General features: G+C 45.0%; 1 protein-coding gene across 3 annotated transcripts in view; it reads right to left on the reverse strand.

Moving 5' to 3' along the window:
* CMPK2 (cytidine/uridine monophosphate kinase 2) overlaps positions 1 to 21871 on the reverse strand; it is a 45055-nt gene that overhangs the window by 21475 nt on the left and 1709 nt on the right. Inside the window, exons 2-5 of one of the 3 annotated variants that reach the window (XM_081597059.1) lie at positions 21189 to 21303; positions 19657 to 19858; positions 10565 to 10798; positions 7134 to 9152 (exon numbers count right to left, since the gene is read on the reverse strand). In XM_081597059.1, the coding sequence (XP_081453185.1) occupies positions 9035 to 9152; positions 10565 to 10798; positions 19657 to 19858; positions 21189 to 21303 (669 nt within the window). In that variant the 3' untranslated portion in view covers positions 7134 to 9034. Of the gene's footprint in view, positions 1 to 7133; positions 9153 to 10560; positions 10799 to 19656; positions 19859 to 21188; positions 21304 to 21871 lie in introns of those variants that run through there. The other 2 variants (XM_081597060.1, XR_014083851.1) reach the window with 2 other exon arrangements.

Raw genomic sequence — 21871 nt, forward strand, 5'->3', positions numbered from 1 at the left:
ACTGAGCAACTGAACTGAACTGAAAAGGATTTAAGTGTTCATCAAACAAAATAGAGAAGAAGAGTTAGCATGAATGAGTCGTAATATGGGATCAAACTAAACTCAATTTGTTACAATGTTTTCCTACACAAATATCTTAAATATTCTACCTGTTCAACAAACTTTAAGATTAAAAATGAAAACCTCCAAGGTAGATTTAGACACACAGTCTGCAAATGAAATAAGCAGGTCCAAATTAGATTTTTTGTACTTAATTTATACTTCATATTTAATTTTCCGGTAGTCATGTATGGATGTGAGAGTTGGACCATAAAGAAGACTGAGCACCAAAGAATTGATGCTTTTGAACTGTAGTGCTGGAGAAGACTCTTGAGAGTCCTTTGGACAGCAAGGAGATCAAACCAGTCAATCAACCCTGAATATTCACTGGAAGGACTGATGCTAAACACTTGGGCCACCTGAGACAAAGAGCTGACTCATGGAAAAGACCTTGATTCTGGGAAAGATTGAAGGCAAGAGGAGAAGGGGGTGACAGAGAATGAGATGGCCAGATGGCATCACTGACTCAATGGACATGAGTTTGAGCAAACTCAGGGAGATGGTGACGGACAGGGAAGCCTGGCGTGCTGCAGTCAGTCCATGGGGTCACAAAGAGTCAGACACAGCTGAGCGACTGAACAACAATGATTTGATTTATACCCTCAAAAATGCTAAAATCAGTTCACTTATGAAAATTACTGAGTCACAGCAGTCACTGAATGGGACAAGCCCTAAGGCAGGAGAGTTACAAGACAGAGTGTTTGGGCAAGACTTGTCCATTTCAATACAGTTTAATGCATAGGTACTTATTCTATGTATCTGCTATCTTTCTGAAACCTTTCTTGACTCCCCAGGCAAAGTACACTATCCCCTGACTTGTTAGCACCTTGTGCAGCCACAGGAAGTATGTCAATAGTGGTTTGCGGGCACATTCAAATTTCCACGTGGACAATGCACTCCTTATGTGCCTCCTTCTCATGGCTGGAGAGGAATCAAGTGACATCGCTGGAGAGACTACGACTTCAAAAAGTGAAAGTGAAAGTCGCTCAGTTGTGTCCGACTCTTTGCGTCCCCATGGACTATATAGTCCTTGGAATTCTCCAGGCCAGAAAACTGGAGGGGGTAGCCTTTCCCTTCTCCAGGGGATCTTCCCAACCCAGGAATCAAACCCAGGTCTCCCACATTGCAGATGGATTCTTTGCCAGCTGAGCCACCGGGGAAGCCGAAGAATACTGGAGTGGGTAGCCTATCCCTTCTCCAGCAGATCTTCCTGACCCAGGAATTGAACCAGGGTCTCCTGCATTGCAGGCAGATTCTTTACCAACTGAGCTATGAGGGAAGCCCACGACTTCAAAGGCACCCACATTCAACTGCCTCAAAACCACTGTGCTGAAAAGTTCATTTTTCTTTAAGGTAAAATCAACTAACACTGTGCTTGCTGCATTCAGCCTGCGAGTCAGTTCAACCAGAGCCCAGGTTGGTCCTCTTTCTCCAGGGAAGAGCTGCAATAAGCTCTGCACCTTGAAGACTGCCCAAGGTGAAGGACAATCACTCAGGAGTCTGGCTGAGGATCTAAAGCAATAACTCAGAAGACGGAAGCTTCACTCCATGAAACCAATGGCTACATAAACAGTTGCCAACCTTTCACATCAGTCGTGAGCACTGCCAGGCATTACCAGAATCTGAAGGGAGCCTCTTACCTGGAAAGGGCAAATAAAATAAGCAAAGCAACTTCAATGTCCATCGACAGATGAACAGATAAAGACGTGGTCTATACAGACAGTAGAATACTACTCAGTCACAGAAAAGAATGAAATAAGGCAATTTGCAGCAACATGGATGGTCTTGCGGACGATCATACTAAGTGAAGAAAGACAGAGAAGGAAAAATACCATGTGATATCACTTATGTGTGGAATCTTAAAAAATGACACAAATGAACTTATCTACAAAACGAAACCAGACTCAAAGACATTGAACACCAAGGTAAGGTTACCAAAGAGGGAAAGGGTGGGGAAGGGATAAATTAGGAATTTGGGATTAACAGATATATACTACTGTATATAAAATAGATAACCAACAAGGATTTACTGTAAGCACAGGGAACTATTTTCAATATCTTGTAACAACCGATAATGGATAAGAATCTGAACTATATATATATGTATCGTAGTAGTTTAGTCATCCGACTCTTTGTGATTCCATGGACGGGAGCCCACCAGGCTCTTCTGTCCATGGGGATTGTTCAGGCAAGAATACTGGAATGGGTTGCCATTCCTTTCTCCAGGGGATCTTCCCAACCCAGGATTTGAACCCGGGTCTCCTGCATTGCAGGCGGATGTTTTACCAACTGAGCTATGAGGGAAGCCATACATATATCAGTTCAGTTCAGTTTAGTCGCTCAGTCATATCCGACTCTTTGCGACCTCATAAACCGCAGCAAGCCAGGCCTCCCTGTCCACCACCAACTCTCGGAGTTTACTCAAACTCATGTCCATTGAGTCGGGGATGCCATCCATCCATCTCATCCTCTGTCGTCCCCTTCTCCTCCTGCCCTCAATTTTTCCAAGCATCAGGGTCTTTTCAAATGAGTCAGCTCTTCCCATCAGGTGGCCAAAGTATTGGAGTTTCAGCTTCAACATCAGTCCTTCCAATGAACACCCAGGACTGATCTCCTTTAGGATGGACTGGTTGGACCTCCTTGCAGTCCAAGGGATTCTCAAGAGTCTTCTCCAACACCACAGTTCAAAAGCATCAATTCTTTGGTGCTCAGCTTTCTTTATAGTCCACACACAGATATATAATATATATATATATATATATATATATATCTGAGAGATGGACAATTTCCTGCCCTATCAGTGTCAAGGGTGTCAGAGCCATCAGTGACTGCAGCCCTCCAGTGTGAGCTGGTGAGCCCTAAGGGCACTCAGGAAGGACCCTCAGACTTCAGCCACTCACCCCTGGGAGCCCCAAGGGAGACAAGATGTGAAAACCGAGGAAGGAATACTGGTCCCCGATAGCTGAGATGCAAATAAAAGAAATGATTGCAGTGAACCCAGACTCCTGCATCTTCCCAGACATAGGCGAGCACTGAATTCTTGGCTGCTCTCAGGCACTCCCATTCAATCGTGAATCTGAAGACACCCTGAGAGGATATGGGTCCTGGGGGGGGAGCTCCAAGGCCTTGAACCCAGAGCTGGAAGAGGACTGTGGGGCGGGATGGGAGACAAACATTCCAGAGACCTGAGCGCCAAGGAGTCCTACACTGAGGCCAGGTTCCTCAGAAACAGCCACGAAAAACAAATCTCAATCGGCCACACGGGCGGGGCAATCCTCTTCCAACTAGAGAGAGGATGCTATGACCCTCACCCACCCTTCCCCTGCCCCAGCTTTGCTGAAATGACATTTCTGGCCCCAGGTACCCAGATGCCATCCTGGGTAGAGGCCAGCGTGGGTCTCTGAATACAGAAATCAGAGCCCCTGAACTTCTCTCTAAAGAAGGACCCACATTACCTAAGGGGGATGTTAAGAGATCAAATGCTGGGGACATTGAAACTCCATAGGACTTAAGACTTTTGTGTCTAGTAACCAGTTATGCTGCTGGTGAAAAAGACCAGATTATTTTTAGGCATCATAAAGAAACAATGTCTCCTCTTTAGTTGTAGATCTCAGCAGGCAGGCTGAATGAATTTCATAAAGTTACTATGCTTTTTAAGTGAAAGAGGGAGAAAAAAAAAAAGCTTTCCCGGAGCAGGGGGTGGGGTGGTGGTGGTGAGAAGGCCAATCACCATTTCTCCTCTCCCTGTTCATTCTAAGAAAATAAGTATATGAACAAGGCTGCATTTACAGAGGGCTTCCCACATGGCTCAGTGGTAAAGAAGGTTTGTCAATGCAGGAGACCCAGGTTCGACCCCTGGGTTGGGAAGATCCCCTGGAGAAGGAAATGGCCACCCTACTCCAGTATTCTTGCCCAGAGAATCCCATGGACAGAGCCTGGTGGGCTACAGTCCATAGGGTCACACAGAGTCGGACACAACTGAGTGACTGAGCGTGCATTTACAGAGCCCTGAAGATTAAATGAATTTGCTTGGGGATATACATGTCCATGTGAGGCACAGCTCAGTGTCTGACTCCTGGGTTCAAAATTTAAAGAAAAACAAGTTTGAATGGGAAGCAAATCAAAGACATAAAGACCCTTATCTCCTAGCACCCATGAAGCCATACTGCTGCTCAGCATGGAATTTCCATTCTCAATCAGCCAACCTTGTTTATAATTAAAAGGGTTTTAGCTATATCTTCATTTTTGCTGAAATTTAAATCATGGGCTATCTCTGGGGGGGAAAAAAAGTATTTTTGATATTTACATCTTAGGTGCAAGAAAATTTTTATACAATTCTTTTTTAATGTGGACCATTTTTAAAGTCTTCATTAAACTTGTTACAATGTTGCCTCTATTTTATATTTTGTTTTTTTGGTTGGAGGTATGTGGGATCTTAGCTTACCAAGCAGGGATCAAACCCACACCTCCCGCATCGGAGGGCAAAGTCTTAACCACTGGACCACCAGAGAAGTCCCTTGGTGCATCCTGCTTAGCATTTCAGTAAAGGATTTACCCCAGTGTACTTAATCAATACCAGGACTTCCCAGGGGGCTCAGAGGTAAAGAATCTGCCTCCCAATGCAAGAGACCTGGGTTCAATCCCTGGGTTAAACGGAAGATCACCTGCAGAAGGAAATGGCAACCCCCTCCCAGCGTTCTTGCTGGGAAATCCCATGGACAGAGGAGCCTGGTGGGCTACAGTCCATGGGGTCGCAAAAGAGTTGGACGTGACTGAGCGACTAAACAATAATTTAATCAGTGCACATTATACCTAAGCACACATTATACGTACGGGCACACAAATGTTTGATAGCATTACACCCACAGTAGAACTTCTCTCAAAATTATAGTTGAGCCTCTCAAACCCTGCCACTGTTTTATCAGCTAAGTTTATGTAATATTCTAAATCCTTGGTTGTTATTTCAACCATCTTTACAGCATCTTCACCAGGAGTAGAGTCCATCTCAAAAAACCACTTCCTTTGCTCACCCATTAGAAGAAGCTCTTAATCCATTAAAGTTTTATCATAAGATTGCAGTAATTCAGCCACATCTTCAAGCTTCACTTCTGATTATAATTCTTCTTCTGTTTCCACCAGACTGCAGTTTCTTCCTCCTCATGAATGTTCTTTTTAAAAAATATTTATTTATTTATTTATTTTTTATTTATTCGAGCGCATCTGGTCTTAGCTGTGGCATGCAGGATCTTCACTGCACCATGCAGGCTCTTTCATTGTGGCTCTCAGGAACGACAGAGGATGAGATGGTTGGATGGCATCACCGACTCAGTGGTGAACAAGCTCCAGGGGATCGTGAAGGACAGGGAAGCCTGGCGTGCTGTAGCCCATGGGGTCACAAAGAGTCAGATACAACTTAGCAACTGAACCACTAGGACTCTCTAGTTGTGGTGCTAGGGCTCAGTGCTAGCGGCACTTGGGCCTAGCTATTCTGTGGCAGGTAGGATCTTAGTTCCCTGACCAGGGATCGAACCTGTGTCCCCAAAACTGCAGGGTGGACTTTCAACCACTAGACCACCAGGGACGTTCCATGAATGTTCTTAATGGCATCTAGAATGGTGAGTCCCTTCCAGAAGATTCTCAGTTGACTTTGTCCAGATCCATCAGAGGAATCACCGTCTATGGCAACTAAAGCTTTATGAAATGCATTCCTTAAGTAATGACTTGAAAATCTTCTTGATCCACGGGCTACAGCATGGGTGCTGTGTTAGCAGGCGTGACAACGGAATTCATCTCATCGTACATCTCCATCAGGCTCTCAGATAACCAAGTTTATGCGGGTTATCCCTGGTGAGGGAACTAAGATCCCACGTGCCAGCTCATTTGTCAATGAGCAGCACTGATAGACTTGCTCGACACAGGGTTGCTTCCAACCTTCAACTTGTAAGTAACACAGTATCTGTGAAGCAGAATAAAGCAGAGGGCAATCAAACAAGTGTGCCCGTTAAGTAAATACATTCCACTTCCTTGAAGTACATTATGCAGATACGATGAAATATTTTCATGTGCGTTACTGATCATTTCCTTGGCATATATTCCAAAAAGACACCAGGGTCTAAACATTTTTAAGATGCTTCACAATTGTTGCTAGAGAAGACATTTCACAGGGAGAAGCATCAGCAAAAAACGAGGATTCCAGTGTAGAAAACAGAACAAAACAAGCAAAAAAACCCAGACACCTGCCTCTACGAAGGGAAGCAAACGGAGAAGGTGGGCACTGAGGTTGTGCACAGAAGCCGTGTCCCCAGATGGACACACCCTCCAGGTTGGAGCCCCAGACACGCACCCACACCCAGAACTTACCTGTTTTCGTAAGTGACGGCTGCCCTACTCATTCTGCTTCCCCAGCTGTGTAGGGTCACTGTCCTCACTGATCCCCAAATGCCTCACCACCATCCTGAATAGCAAGCGGTGTGCAGGGTTAAAAGGGGAGGGGGCCGCCCTCTGCCTGACATTCCTAATCCCCTTCTGCTCATGGGAAGGACCTGTCAGGAACTGGTCACTTGGCCACTCCAGTGGTAAGAAAGACTTGGAAATTCCTGGCAGCAACATGTCAGACTCAAAGTTCTATTACTGTGGCAGAGATGAAGAATAAATACTTGGGACACTCAAGGTCTATTTCAGGAACAGAAATAAAAGTGGTAACGAAACAAAGCCAAACAGATGATTCTTGGTCATCGTTTTCTGGGCAGGGGGCACTATCTCATACTCAGTGATCTTATCCCTTTCAGCATATAAAGACAAGTGGATGAAGAATTATTAGAGGACTAAATCTCTTTAACATCTGCAATGAGGAAGGGGTTGCACTTTCTTGAAATGATGTTTAAAACAAAACAAAAATGCCTTCCTCTTCCTCTGAAGGCATTTTGACCACAAATTCACCTCTTTTCACTTCTTTAACCCCAAATCCCCTCCGATACAAGAGGCATACTGGGGGATCCCCTTCAGGAAAACCCACACATTCTGTGACAACAGTATAGCTTAGAAAATCACAGCAAGTTTATTTATTGGCAAAGTACATACAGAAAGCATTAAACGTTTGTGTTTCTAGGTGCCAACGTATGCTTTTGAAAATGTTTGAAGTCAATAACACCAACAGCATAATTAGATGCCATATCTTCACCCAAGCGTGATTTACCAGCTTTAAAAAATATTTACCTAAAATTAAATATTTATATACGTACATGTGTGCATGCTCAGTAGCTTTAGTCCTGCCCAAATCTTCTCGACCCCATGGACTACAGCCTGGCAGGCTCCTCTGTCCACAGGATTCTCCATGCAAGAAGACTGGAGTGGGTGGTCATTTTCTCCTCCAGAGGATCTTTTTGACCCAGAGACCGAACTTGCATCTTCTGTGGCTCCTGCGTTGTAGATGGAATCTTTACCTCTGAGCCACTGAGGAAGCCCATATACGTACATATACTATGCATAAATTACCTACAGTAATTTCTAGTTCTTTTGAAAAATAATATGATATAGCTAATATAAACTTTATTAAATATTAAGAGTCCATGTGATAAACCTGATAATGCCTTAAACTTTTCTGAGGAGATGTCTTCTTGAGCCATTCCCCTAAAGTAATTCACAGATTCAATCTATCTCAGAACTGGAAGGAATTTTAAGAAATCACCTAGTTCACCCAATGCCTTAAGAAAAATAAAGAATTACTGTCACTTTTTAGATCAAGTTACATGATATTAAACGACTCACCCAAGGCCACAAGACTATTAAGTTTCTGTTTTCTCAGCTTTTTTTTTTTCTAGCCAAACAAATCTCAATACCAATTGTATGTGCACTCATAAGACATTCAAGTGCAAGATAATTCATTGAGAAATCCCATTCCAGGATCCACTGTGCTTACTCAGTAGGATAAATTGCATCTGTCTAATAAAAACATATAGCAAGTATTACATTCAGCTTCTTGGCTTCGATTCTGATTAGTAAAATGCACCCCCTACACTGAAGACAAACAAGATGTAAACTTCAGTATAAATGCATGACTAGATTGGCTCCGTTTAATGCATCAGTCGCTTCAGTCGTGTCCGACTCTTGCAACCCCATGGACTGCAGCCTGCCAGGCTCCCCTGTCCATGGGATTCTCCAGGCAAGAATACAGGAGTGGGTTGCCATGCTCTCCTCCACGGGATCTTCCAGACCCAGGGACTGAACCAGCATCTTTTAAGTCTCCTGCATTGGCAGGTGGGTTCTTTACCACTAGCGCCACTGGGGAAGCCCTTAATGCATCCAGCTCCGTGCAGACCACTCCTTCCGTCCAAAGCCATGTTTTCGGAGGGAAGGAGAGGAACGTAAATCAGCAGAACAGAATCCAAGGACTCGCAGTGTGTTTGGATTCAGAGCCTCTCGGGGTGGCCTCCTCTGCGTTTGACTTTGCAGTGCTAACCAAGAGGACCCGTTTAGGGGCCAGAAGCCTCAGACACAAGCCAGACGTTTCTTGCTCAGAGTCCCCCATCCCAAGATGGGTTCTGACAGCCGGGACACGCAGACACGTTCTTCGGGATGCAAGCCTGCACAGACACAGGGGGCACTGAGGGGGCTTCCACGGATCTGCATGACCTTCTCGGTCACTTCTGTCCACCTTGCACTTTCTAGAGGAGACACACCTTGGAAGGGCTCGGTGGGGTGCAGTTTAAGAACCCGTTCCAAGCAAACAATCATTTTACTTTGCAGATGGCAGCCACATGGGTCCTTTGGTCAGGAGAACAACAGTTTAGGTAAAACTGAAATGTCCACTCTTCTGACACACAACACGCTTTATGCAACTGAAATCTGGGAAAACCGCACAATCAGTCGTGGGCTGAGATGAATCAAACAGCATCAGGTTTAGTAAAATGTGTCGCCTGGCCCGGAGTAAATACAATTAATTGCAGTTATTTTGGATTACACTTAACACCATCTGGAGGACCTTTTCTCGTGACGGGCTGGCATCTACCACGTGGCAGCCGGGGTTCTCCATCCGCTGGTAGCACACTTCTACCCTGGAGACAGGCAGAATGAAAGAGTCGGCCCATGTGTTAACACAGCCCTTCGTGCAAATGTTGTTTTCCTACCATAATACAAACAGCTTGAAGCCAGGTCCCCATCTGGTTGAGCTCACTCCCCCTACCCCAGGCAACTTGCTATGCACAGGAATCATTTGACACATCTAGTTTAATAAATGAAAAATTAATAATATTTTATAGCAGCCTTTATTGAACACCTAGTACTGCCAAGCCTTGGCATTCTGCATATTCTTCTCATTTTATACTCAAGAGTAACTTTAAGAGTAGAACCATTGTCATTTATCCCCATTTGGCAAAGAGAGGTACAGACGCTCAAAGAGATTAAGTTTCCCAGTGGCAATTTTCTCAAGAGTCCGTACACTGAAGGATTCTGCACAAGCCAGAGGTCCTTGGCATGTGCGCTGTTTTCACTTAGGACTCTTCTGCAATTGCACAGAATTCCACCTCCCTTTCTGGTGTTAACCAGCCTTTGCATGTGCAGAATGCCCAGGGATGATCATGTGACCAAAACTCTAGAGCTTTGTGGTTAAAACGAGTACCCAGACTCAGTCATAAAAAGGAATAAAACAATGCCATCTGCAGTGACATGGACGGATGGACCTAGAGATTGTCACACTGAGCAAAGCAAGTCAGACAGGGAAAGACAAGTATCATATATCGCTTATATGTCAGATCTAAAAAAAAAAAACAGTTCAAAGGAACCTATTTACAAAACAGAAAGAATCAGAGATGTGGAAAACAAACTTATGGTTAAGTAAGGAAGTAACTGTTAGTCGCTCAGTTGTGTCCGACTCTTTGTGACCCCACGGGCTACAGCCCGCCAGGCTCCGCCATCCATGGGGATTCTCCAGGCAAGAATACTGGAGTGGGTTGCCATGCCCTCCTCCAGGGGATCTTCACAACCCAAGGATTGAACCCATATCTCTTATGCCTCCCATGCTAGACAAATCACTTAACGTTTTGAGCATCAGTTTTGGAAGCTATAAAACATGGATAATATTGCCTTTCAAGGGTTACAGAGCATCAGAAGTACACGCCTGACACACAGGGAGCCCCGAGCAGGTAAGAGTCACAGTGTGGTCATCAGACAGTGCTCATGAGCATCCTGTTACGATGGCCCAGAAAGGCGTGTTGTCTCATTCAGGTTCACCCTGCCGCCGACACAGCCAGGACTAGGAGGAAGGAATCCCCTGGCTACAGAATAACCTCGCTGGAGCCCCAGGGAACCATCCCAGGGGAAGGGGTGACTCTAACTAGGAGGATATTGCCTCACTGGTTTGGAAAATGGGAGCCATGTCATCTCCTCCATTCTCCTGGAGTCAGTGCTGTTTCTGGGTCATCACCACAGCCAGAGACCCCTGCCCCTCACATCACATCAGGACACCTACTTTTGACGAAATATGCTGTTATTCTCCAGCTCAGCCTCTTCCCTGGTCTTCTCCATGCCTCGGCCCTCAATCCTCTGCATCCTCTCCTCAGGGCTCACGGTGAGCAGCAGGACCAGGTCAGGTTTGAGCAGGTCCCTGGGCCACTGGTATATAGGGTGATGGATGGGGGGCAGGTGCTGGAGGCCCCCACTCACCTCGGTGGCTATGGCATAGGTGGCCGTGCTGTGCCAGTACCTGAGAAGGAAAGAGGTAGTGAGTTCCCCGTCTGCAGAGGAAATCAAGGCAGTACCTAAAAGTCAGCCGCTGAGAATGTCAAAACCAAGGATGGCTCTGCTGAACTTCTCCTAGTACTGTACACATTAAGAGATAAAACAAAATCTTATTGTTTAACATATTTATAACATGTAAAAATTAGTTAAAATCAGTAACCACAATAAGAATCTGGCACACACTTCTCAGAGCTCCATTTTCTCAGTTGAAATTGCGTGTGTGGCAAGATGACTCTGTTGCTTTGGCCCTGCAGGACGCTTTTTTTTTTGAAGGCATGATGGCAGAGAATGTAGATCTATCTGGTTCAGTTCAGTCGCTCAGTTGTGTCCGACTCTTTGCAACTCCATGGACTACAGCACGCCAGGCTTCCCTGTCCATCACCAACTCCCAGAGCTTGCTCAAACTCAAGTCCTCTCATCCTCTATCGTCCCCTTCTCTTCCCGCCTTCAATCTTTCCCAGCATCAGGGTCTTTTCAAGTGAGTCAGTTCTTCACATCAGGTGGCCAAAGTATTGGAGCTTCAGCTTTAGCATTAGTCCTTCCAATGAATATTCAGGACTGATTCCCTTTAAGATGGACTGGTTGGATATCCTTGCAGTCCAAGGGACTCTCAAGAGTCTTCTCCAACACCACAGTTCAAAAGCATCGATTCTTCAGGGCTCAGCTTTCTTTATAGTCCAACTCTCACATCCATACATGACTACTGGAAAAACCATAGCTTTGACTATACGGACCTTTGTCAGTAAGGTAATGTCTCTGCTTTTTAATATGCTATCTAGGATGGTCATAACTTTTCTTCCAAGGAGCAAGTGTCTTTTAATTTCATGGTTGCAGTCACCATCCACAGTGATTTTGGAGCCACCCAAAAATAAAGTCTGTCACTATTTCTATTGTTTCAGTAGATTTATGTGGTAGTCTGTTGGTATTTAATATTGTGCTGGTCAAATGAAAATCCACAGGCCCATTCGGTTCCTATGGTGTTTTAAAACAGAACTTGCTGAGAAGACACAGAAGCAACCTAAGTGTCCATCAACAGAGAAATGTATAAAGATGGGGTCCATATACATGATGAATATTACTCAGCCATGAAAAAGAATGAAATAATGTCATTTGCAGCAACATGGATAACCTAGAGATTATTATACTAAGTGACATAAGTCAGAGATAGACAAATGCGTATGATGTCACTTATCATGTAGCATCTAAAATATGACACAAATGAATCTAAGATACTGAAACAAACACGGAGAACAGACTAGTGATTGCCAAGGGGGAGGGGAGTTGAGGGATGAACAGAGTGGGAGGTTGAGGTTAACAGATGTAAGCTATTATATAGAGAATGGATAAACAACAAGGTCCTGCTATACAGCAGAGAGAACTATATTCAACACCCTGCAATAAACCATAATGGAAAAGGGAATCTCACTCAGAGGAGACCCAAACAGAATTCACTGTTCCTCCCTCGGGGCTCTTAACCCTTTCCTACTCGACTCTGTTGAAGGATTCACTGTAAGTCAGACCTAGCCATTTACAAGCTCTTTTTTGTCTCCTCCTTTAGAGAATTCATTTTTTAGTCATCTCTACATCCTAAAGCCTGAAACGAGTGTCTGGCACACAATAAGTATGTAGTGAATAATGTTTTATTGGATGTATGAAAGACTGCATTAGGATTAAGCCAATCAATGCTAAAGAAAACCAACCCTGAATATTCATTGGAAGGAGTGATGCTGAAGCTGAAGCTCCAATACTTTGGCCACCTGATCTGAAGAGCTGACACATTGGAAAAAGACCTTGATGCTGGGAAAGACTGAAGGCAGGAGGAGAAGGGGGCGGCAGAGGATGAGATTGGTTAGATAGCATCATCAACTCAATGGACATGAATTTGAGCAAACTCTGGGAGACAGTGAAAGTGTCAATCACTCAGTCATGTCCAACTCTTTGCGACCCCGTGAACTGTAGTCCACCAGTCTCCTCTGTCCATGGAATTCTCCGGGCAAGAACACTGGAATAGGTAGCCATGCCCCCCTCCACGGAATCTCACCAACCCAGGGATCGAACCCAGGTCTCCTGCATTGCAGGCAGATTCTTTATGGTCTAAGCCCCCAGGGAAGCCACTGGGAGATGGTGAAGGACAGGGAAGTCTGGCATGCTGCAGTCCGTGGGGTCGCAAAGAGTTGGACACAACTTAAAGGCTGAAAAACAACAATTAGAATCGTTTTATTAATTGGCATCCTTTATTACACTCTTACCCTGTTTTTGTCATATTCCAATTTTAAGTGACAAAATGCAAAACTCCAAACCCAGTATCAAAGGAGTACAAAAACATGTAAACCTTCACAAATATTTATGAAACAGTTAATACACATCCCACTGTAAAGAGGCCCCACGGCCTCATCCTTGTCTGGGCTTTCCACTCACTGCATGTGATGTTTTAAAATCCCAGACTGTTAATCACTTTAGATCTAAACTACATTTCACAGTGCAAAGGACATGCTTGTCCTTTATCTACAAAACAATCCACAGTGCTACCAAAGCTGTGTGTTGTTTTACTCTCTGCCACCTACTCGTTTTGTGGATGTAGGTGAGTCTTAAATTCCTTGTCTGGAAAATGAAAGTCATGAAAGCTTTGTTTTTTTCCCCATAGTTTTTATAAAAATAGTCAAGTGCTTATAAACAATGTATCACACTGTCATTAAAAGAAAATATTTAATTCTTACTGGACACCAGTTAAAACAAAAGCTGCATCATTTCAAATCATGGCAACAATACCAAGAGTACCGAAAAGAATAAATGTAAACAAATTAATTTGGGAGTTGATCAATTCTAATGTCATTCATCCCTTCAGAGTCCCTTTCCACATTCAAAAAGCACGGTCACTGTAGCTGCTGCATGCTTGAATTCTGCCTGGGGCCATTCACATGTATCATTTTTGTTGTTGTTTAGTTGCTAAGTCGCGTCTGACTCTTTGCGACCCCATTGACTGTAGCTCACCAGGTTCCTCTGTCCATGGGATTTCCCAGGCAAGACTACTGGAGTGAGTTGCCATTTCCTCCTCCAGGGGATCTCGACTCAGGGATAGGACCCGTGTATCTTATGTCTCCTCCATTGGCAGGTGGATTCTTTACCTCTGAGACACCAGTGAAGCCCTCTGTATCACTTACCAGACTCCTAATCACTTACAAACTTGTATTCGCACTTTTTCTACCAGATACATCTTGTCTCCCCAGCTGAATAAATCCATGCAGGTCCAGGTTTTCTCCTTCTTGGCAACAGAACTACAATTTGCACTACATTTTGCACATTCTCCCTGTTCACCAAATTAAATACTCAGCTATGAATATAGAGGCTGATACCATCTAAATGTAAAAAGCCTTCTTTATTCTAGCAAAAGCATCAGCAAAAATAGATTTTTAAAGGTAATAAGGGTGATTAAGTTGCCAACCTTAACCACAGTCACCATCAAAAATTACTCCATCTCCCTTATTTTATCAGCTAGATGATGGTGTTGTCTAAAATGGATTTCGTTAAAATCTTTAAACATGAACAAAACCCACTCAGACGACAAATAACTGCTCTTTTCTTCTCATCTGACAAGGTGATCTAGTATTATCTCTTTAAAGACCAAAATTGCAGACAATTCACAGACACAAAGAAGAAAAATCAGGGAAGAATGGGGGCCCTGTTTTGCAAAGTCAGAGTCCTCTCACTGACAACACTGCAGCTCATTTTAAATAATCACAGCCTCTGGCCATCAATTTCAGACTCTTTATTATTTAGTTTTCCCCATTCCTGCCATCAAGGAAACCACATTAGTTCAAATCAAGTGCAATTTGCTGATGTCTTATACATTGCTTATATAATAATGCTTTATATTTTAATAGCAATTTGTTGTTTTCAATGCATGTCCGCCTACATCAACTCATTGGATATTCACCAAGAGTCTTTTTTTTTTCATTTTTATTTTATATTGGAGTAGAGTTAGTTAACTATGTTATGTTAGTTTCAGGAGTACAGCAAGGTGATTCAGTTACATGTATTTATTATTCTTCTTCAAATTCTGGTCAGCAGGGAACGGATAAGGAATTAGGGTGTCAAGAATAAGCGTCTGCCTCCATGCAGGAGCGAGTGCTGCTCGTTTGGAGGCATCTCAGGAAATAATACGCCTCGTGGAGTCACACTTCATTAGGAAAAGCCTAGTCTTTCTCCGCAAGATAAAGGGGACTGTATCACAAAAAAGATATCAGTGTGGTAAATCCGAACACTTTAACAATAGGCTGAAAACATCCTACAGGTGACAAAGTCCCACAATAGAAAGCAAAGCCTTACCCTTCTTTCGTGACTTGCCAACTCTGAAATAACTATCTTGCCATCCCTACAGTCAAAAGTACCCACCGGTACTAGAGCTGAGATGACAGTGAAGGCCTTCTAATTTCTACTGTTTTCATCTCTCCCCCTCAATCACCACCTCACATTTCATTCTCAATGTACAGAGTGATCTCTTTATGAAATTTCAGATATGCAGGTATCTGTCTCTTTTGCACAGAGAAAGACATGTGAAGAGGTAGAAGTTCTATTTCCGGGTGTGGCAATTAGCTTTTATTTAAAATTGCGGTATAGTTGCTTCAGAATACCATGCTAGCTTCTGCTGTACAAGGATGTGAATCCACTACATATATATACATATATTCCCTCCCTCTTGGACCTCTCCCCCGTCTCACCCCTCTAGGTCATCACAGAGCACCGAGCTGAGCTCCCTGAGCTATAAAGCAGCTTCCCACTAGGCATCCATTTTACACATAGTCGTGTTTACATGTACATGTCAATCGCAATTTCCCAATTCCTTCCACTCTTCTTCCCCCACTTTTTGTCCACACGCCTGTTCTCTACATCTGCAGGCCCTGCAAACTGGGCCGTCTGCACCATTTTTCTAGATGCATTAATATACAATATTTATTTTTCTCTTTCTGACTTACTTCACTCTCTAGGTCCATCCACATCTCTACAAATGACCCAATTCCATTCTTTTTTACAGCTAAGTAATACTCTGTTGTATATATGTGTTCATTTTCTTTGTCTTTATGACATCACTGACCCAATGGACATGAGTTTGAGCAAGGTCCGGGAGTTGGTGATGGACAGGAAAGCCTGGCGTGCTGCAGTCCATGGGGTCGCAAAGAGTTGGACACGGCTGTGCGACTGAACTGAACTGAACTTCTTTGTCCATTCCTCTGGTGATGGACATTTGGGTTGCTTTCATGTTCTGGCTATAGCTTTTAAATGACTAACGTTTCTACCAGGAACAGTAAGTTGGGACTAGTTATAGTGGAAGACCAGCAACGCTAAATGTTGACCAGGATGTGGGTCGAAGGGAATTCTCGGACACCACTGTGGGGGGAGGGTGCTGTGAAGTGTCAACCACTGCAGCACTTTTTTGTGGCACCTCCTCCAGGTGAGTACACGTGAGCCCCCTGCACCCTTGCAATCTCACTCCTGGGATTCTAGGCAACAGAGGCACACACGGGAAACTGAGGGCTGGCATCAGCTAGGTCCATTCAACTGCAACTTGCTCAATAAATAATAAACTGGAACCTGCCTTGACTGATCAAGCCTGATTTAACTGTTCTCACAAACCCCTGCATGTTCTACAAGCGTCACGTAGCCTAAACAATAAGTAACAAGATCCTTTTCCACCCCTATCGATAGTATCTTGGTCCTAGGAGTCTTAAGATGCTTGCCCAAGTTGGAGTTCTTCCAGGAACTTGCAGTCAGGGGTGTGCGGTTCAAGCTCTAGGCTTAGGGCTAGTTGGGACCACCGACGCTCCCAAGGTAGTGACTGGTCAGCTACCTTTTGATGTCAGAGGGCCAAAAATGTCAACTATGTAGCCATTCTCTGGACATGCTTGGCTGCGCCTGCACTGTATGATCACCTCACCTTTCTCCTGCTTGCTATCACCTTTTCCCAGGCTCCCCACACCTCAAGACCACAAGGGCTTCCCTTGTGGCTCAGCTGGTAAAGAATCTGCCTGCAATGCGGGAGACCTGGGTTCAATCCCTGGGCTGGGAAGATGCCCTGGAGAAGGGAAAGGCTACCCACTCCAGTATTCTGGCCTGGAGAATTCCATGGACTATACAGTCCATGGGGTCGCAAAGAGTCGGACACAACTGAGTGACTTTCACTTCACTTCACTCACCATGCCTCAGACTATCATGCGTCTTTATCCCATAAATATCCGAGCCTCTCACTTTGGAGAAGGTGGACCTGAGATTTTCTCCCATCTCCTTGCTTGGTGACCTTGTGAATACAGCCTTTCTTTACTGCAAACAGAGGCTCAGGGTTTGGCTTGGGGAGCTCTGGGCCAACCAACCAGGTTTAGTAACACACGTGGGCAAACAAAGTGGTATGAAAGAATGGTTGTGGCAACAGCGACAAAGCTCACAGGTCAAATGAAGTCAGATGCAAATGGCACTCGAAGTTTACCTGCCTGTGTAGACTATTCAAGAACAAGCAGAACGAATAAGATCCAGGGATGGATAATCAAGGCCCTGGTTCCCACCAGGGGAAGGACGGGTCGTGACTGAAAGGGAAGGATTTACAGGGTGGAATAAGGTTCTAAGTCACGATGTGGGTGCAGGTTGCCCTCGAATATGTTTACTTTTTGAAATTCCTTGAGACTTCCATTTATAGTTACTTCTCTTCCCTTAACACTTGTCAGACTTTAACGCAATTGCTCATCTTTCCAAAACTAAGAAAAACTGCAGCAAGAACAGTAAGATGTACATGGGAGAAAAGCTTAGGACGAATTCAGCTGCAATCGAAGTCTTGTGGCCCTCCCTGCCAGCCGTATCTCTCTCCTTCCCAGGGGACAGCACTCTCCTAAACTGAATGATCAACACCTTTCCAGCCCTTTTTTCTTTAAAAAAATTTTTTTTAAATTTTTAATTGGAGGATAATTGCTTCACCATGTTTTGTTGGTTTCTGCCACACAACAATGTGAATTAGCCATAAGTATTCATATATCCAGAACTTCCCAGGTGGCACTAGTGGTAAAGAACCCTCTTGCCAGTGTAGGAGATGTAAGAGATGTGGGTCCTATCCCTGGTCAGGAAGGTCACACTGGAGGAGGGCATGGCAACCCACTCCAGTATCCTTGCCTGAAGACTCCCATGGACAGAGGAGCCTGGTGGGCTACAGCCCACAAGGTTGCCAAGAGTCAGACACGACTGAAGCAACTTAGCATGCATGCATGCATGCATGCATGCATTCATATGTCCCCTCCCTCTTGAACTTTCCTCCCACCCTCCACCCTCCAGCTCTTTTTATGGTATTTTTTTTCTGTTATTTTGCATGTAGTCTACTGAACATCCTTCTATAACTTGATTTCTTTCATTTGAAATGATGGTTTTGTAACTTAGGCACGCTGACACATGGTATCCATGTACACAGCTATCGGATGCTCCATTCTATAAATACACCAGTATTTATTTATTTTCTTCTGCTGATGCCTATTGCTTTTTCAAGTTTTTCAATATTAAGAACAAAGCTGAAATCGACTCTGTTGGTGTTTCTTCAGGAGATACAAAAATCTGCTCAAATCTGCCATTCGCTACATCTTCTCAAATTGCTCCCCAAGTCACCAGGCAGGTACCCACTCCCACCAGCACCACGTGGGTTTCTACTGATCCATAACATCTCCAGCTCAGACCTTTTCAATCAGGGCTCACTACCCCGATGAGAGGAAATTGGGACCTCATTGTCGTTTTAATTTTCATTTCACCAATTCCTGGTGACTTTAATCCTAGTACGACTTGCTTGTCGTACCTGTTGTCTGTTTTTGTGGAACTTTAAAGTCATTTTTTTTATTTATGGAAATTTAAAATATAACTCACCTTATGTCACTCTATTATCTGAAATCTTCCCAAGGCTCCCCTCTGCACTCAGAATAAAATCCACACGCTTTATCACAGCCACAGACACTGCTGATCTATCTCTGTCTTTTTATCCATCCAGATAGCAGACACTCGTCCAGAAGTTTTCCTGGCCTGTTTCCAGCCCTGGAATACGTTCCCTTCTTCCTGTCTCTACACTTTGCTCTTGCATCCTCCTCCAGCAAAGCTTTTACTCCACAATTTTCCATGTCTGTCTTTCTAGGGTCACTCACAGCTCAGGCCAATGGCACCTCCTCGCACAGGCCTTACTAAACCACATCTAGTGGGGGGTCAGCCATCCTCCACCACACGACCTTGCACTCTCCTTCTCACGGTACTTACCATTCTCTGATTATTATCTTACGTATCCATGTGCTTGACTATCATCTTCTCCTTCAGCACAATGTTTGCTCCATGAAAGCAAGGCATTTTCTAGCTCATTCCCCACCGAATCCCCTAAACCAAGAACAGTCTTTGGCAAACACAGTAAATGCCCAATATATGTTTGGTGAACAAACCAACAAACAAACGAGTCACTGAAAGCTCGATTTGTGAAGTAGGGACTTGTGATAATATTCCCAACATGTTATTTCTAGCATTCTCACTTTGGCAAGCTATTTAACTTTTCTAAGACCTGTGATTCTCATTAGCAATTTCAGTATCCAAGTAGTAGTAATTGTTCCAGAGGTTAGGATAGTATGCGGAATGTTCTTAGCAAAATGCCAGCCAATGGTATAGGCTAATAAATCATAGACATTATCCCTATTATTATCATAATACAGTTTGGCTTAAACACAACTGTATATACATATGTACACTACACGGACACACAGACACTCACGCACACACTCATACGTTAGGAAGAAAATGCCAAATTCAAGGCAACATTACACCTACCTGTCGACAATCACAGGTGATTTGGTAGATTCTTTAGCTATTTCAGAAGCCACGATATAATTGCCCAAAGAGTAAAAAGCTCTTCTAATGATAGTTGGTTCATCATCAAAGATTTTCCTCCACTGGCTGATGCAAGAGGGTGGTGACTTCAAGAGAACAGCCTTGAGTGAATCTGAAACTGACTGGGTCACGGTGGTTTTACCTGCAGGTCACACACAAAATACAGCAGATCTTAACCAAGGCCACAGTATCTCTCCCCAAAGTTAACAGTAACTCAGAAAGAGCAAAGACAATTTTTCTACCTATAAAACTTCGGAGTTGATTAAATAATATGATTCTTTATTTTTAAAAAAGTTGCTGACCCTTCGGAACTTGGGATTCCTCTATTGGTGTTATTAATAGAATCCATCCGACCTCTGTCCTAAGTCATTTCAGTCGTCTCTGGCTCTAGAGACCCCACAGACTGTAGCCCGCCAGGCTCTCTGTCCATGGCATTCTCCAGGCAAGAATACTGGGGTGGGTTCGATCCAGGGGATCTTACCGACCCACGGGTTGAACCCATATCTCTCATGTCTCCTGCACTGACAGGTGGGTCCTTTACCACTAGCGCCACCTGGGAAGAGCTATTAATAGAATTTATGTTGTGTTCAGTTGCTCAGTCCTGTCCAGCTCTTTTCAACCCCATGGACTGTAGCCCGTCAGGCTCTTCTGACCATGGGGATTCTCCAGGCCAGAATACTGGAGTGGGTAGCCTTTTCCTCCTCCAGGGCATCTTCCCGACCCAGGGATGGAACCCAGGTCTCCTGCATTGCAGGCAAATTCTTTACAGTCTGAGCCAAAACAAAATGGTCACCTCGTTGGTTTACAAACTAACAAGAAACTCTGGCATCAGCTCCCAGGCCCTCATTCCCCTCCTCAGTCAGCTGACACAGGAGGAGACAGCCTCCCACAGAGCCTTATGACACTGTGGCTGTCCCGGGTCTGCCCTGCTCTTGGGCCACCCTCCTCCTGCTGCTGTGTTTTGGGCCAAGTGTGGGCACATCTCTTGCATTCTGACGCCTGTGTGGCAGCTTTGAAGGCTTCTGCCCTCCACTCCCTAGTTTTCCCAAACTTTGCTCCCGCGGTTCCTGGCTGCACCGGGCCGCTTCAAGTCTCCAACTGCCTGCACGCTGCCATTTCTTCTGTCTGGAGGATCTCTCCCACCTTCCTCACCCGACCAGCGCATGTCCCGCTGAAAACCCAATCCAGGGATCCACCCCTCCAAGCTCTGCCAGACCATGACCCACCCCTCCTCTCCCACACCAAGGGGGCTGCATTCCCCCATGTTCACGAGGGCACCCGGGGCTCAGCTCCCCTGGAAGTTACCCATATTTCATCCCAAGCCAGCTTCACTCTGTCCCTGGCACACAACAGAGGCTCACAGGAGGTTTATGAGCTGAACCCTCAACCAGTTTTGCTTGCCAAGACCCATCTGTTTCTGCAACCGATCTGTTAATCTCACTGCCTAGAACCAGCAGGTGACATTCTCTTACCTGTGGCGTCCAGGCCCTCAATGACAATGACGGGGAACCTTCCCTTCTGGACCTGCTCTGGGCACTGGTCCACCAGGTCGAGCACGGCTCGGGCTTCAGGAATGAAGGACGTGCACTGGAAAGCAACATCCGCACATCAGCAGCAGAGCCACGGGGCTGGGGCAGAAGCTACGTCTAACTGCTGAGAAGACTGCACGGGGATGATAAGGCAGAGTTGTGTTTGGCACCATGCCAACATGCAAAGTATTTTGAACCTCAGAAGGGGCAGGATTGGTTTATTTTGTGATGCAGCAGAGGCTCAAACAGGCAGTGTTGGGACCACTCAGCCTGCAATTCTCACGGACCAGCTTCCCCCAGAGGAGGAAGGACGGGAGAGATGCCTGACTGCAGAGCAGTGTCACGCAGCGGCAGCGGACCCGTGGACCCTGGGTCACAAATGTGGGGAATCAGCCCCACTGGAGGCTCCAAGGAAAGCAGTCAGCACCCTGTCCTCTCCTGAGCGCTCAAGGGCTCAGCAGAGTGCCAACTGCTGCGGGTCTCTGGGCTTCAAGGTTCTGAACTGTTCCTGACCTCACTGTGTACTCACAGCATCTCTACAGAGAGGTCCGGCTGTGTTCTTTTCTTATGTGCTTTCTCTGAGCAAGGCAATATTCTAAGTGCCGCTGGGAGTATCAACTTGGCCC

Source organism: Giraffa tippelskirchi, chromosome 4 (genome assembly GCF_054371585.1).
Source record: "Giraffa tippelskirchi isolate mGirTip1 chromosome 4, T2T-mGirTip1v1.2.pri, whole genome shotgun sequence".
In the NCBI taxonomy this organism is placed as follows: Eukaryota; Metazoa; Chordata; class Mammalia; order Artiodactyla; family Giraffidae; genus Giraffa; species Giraffa tippelskirchi.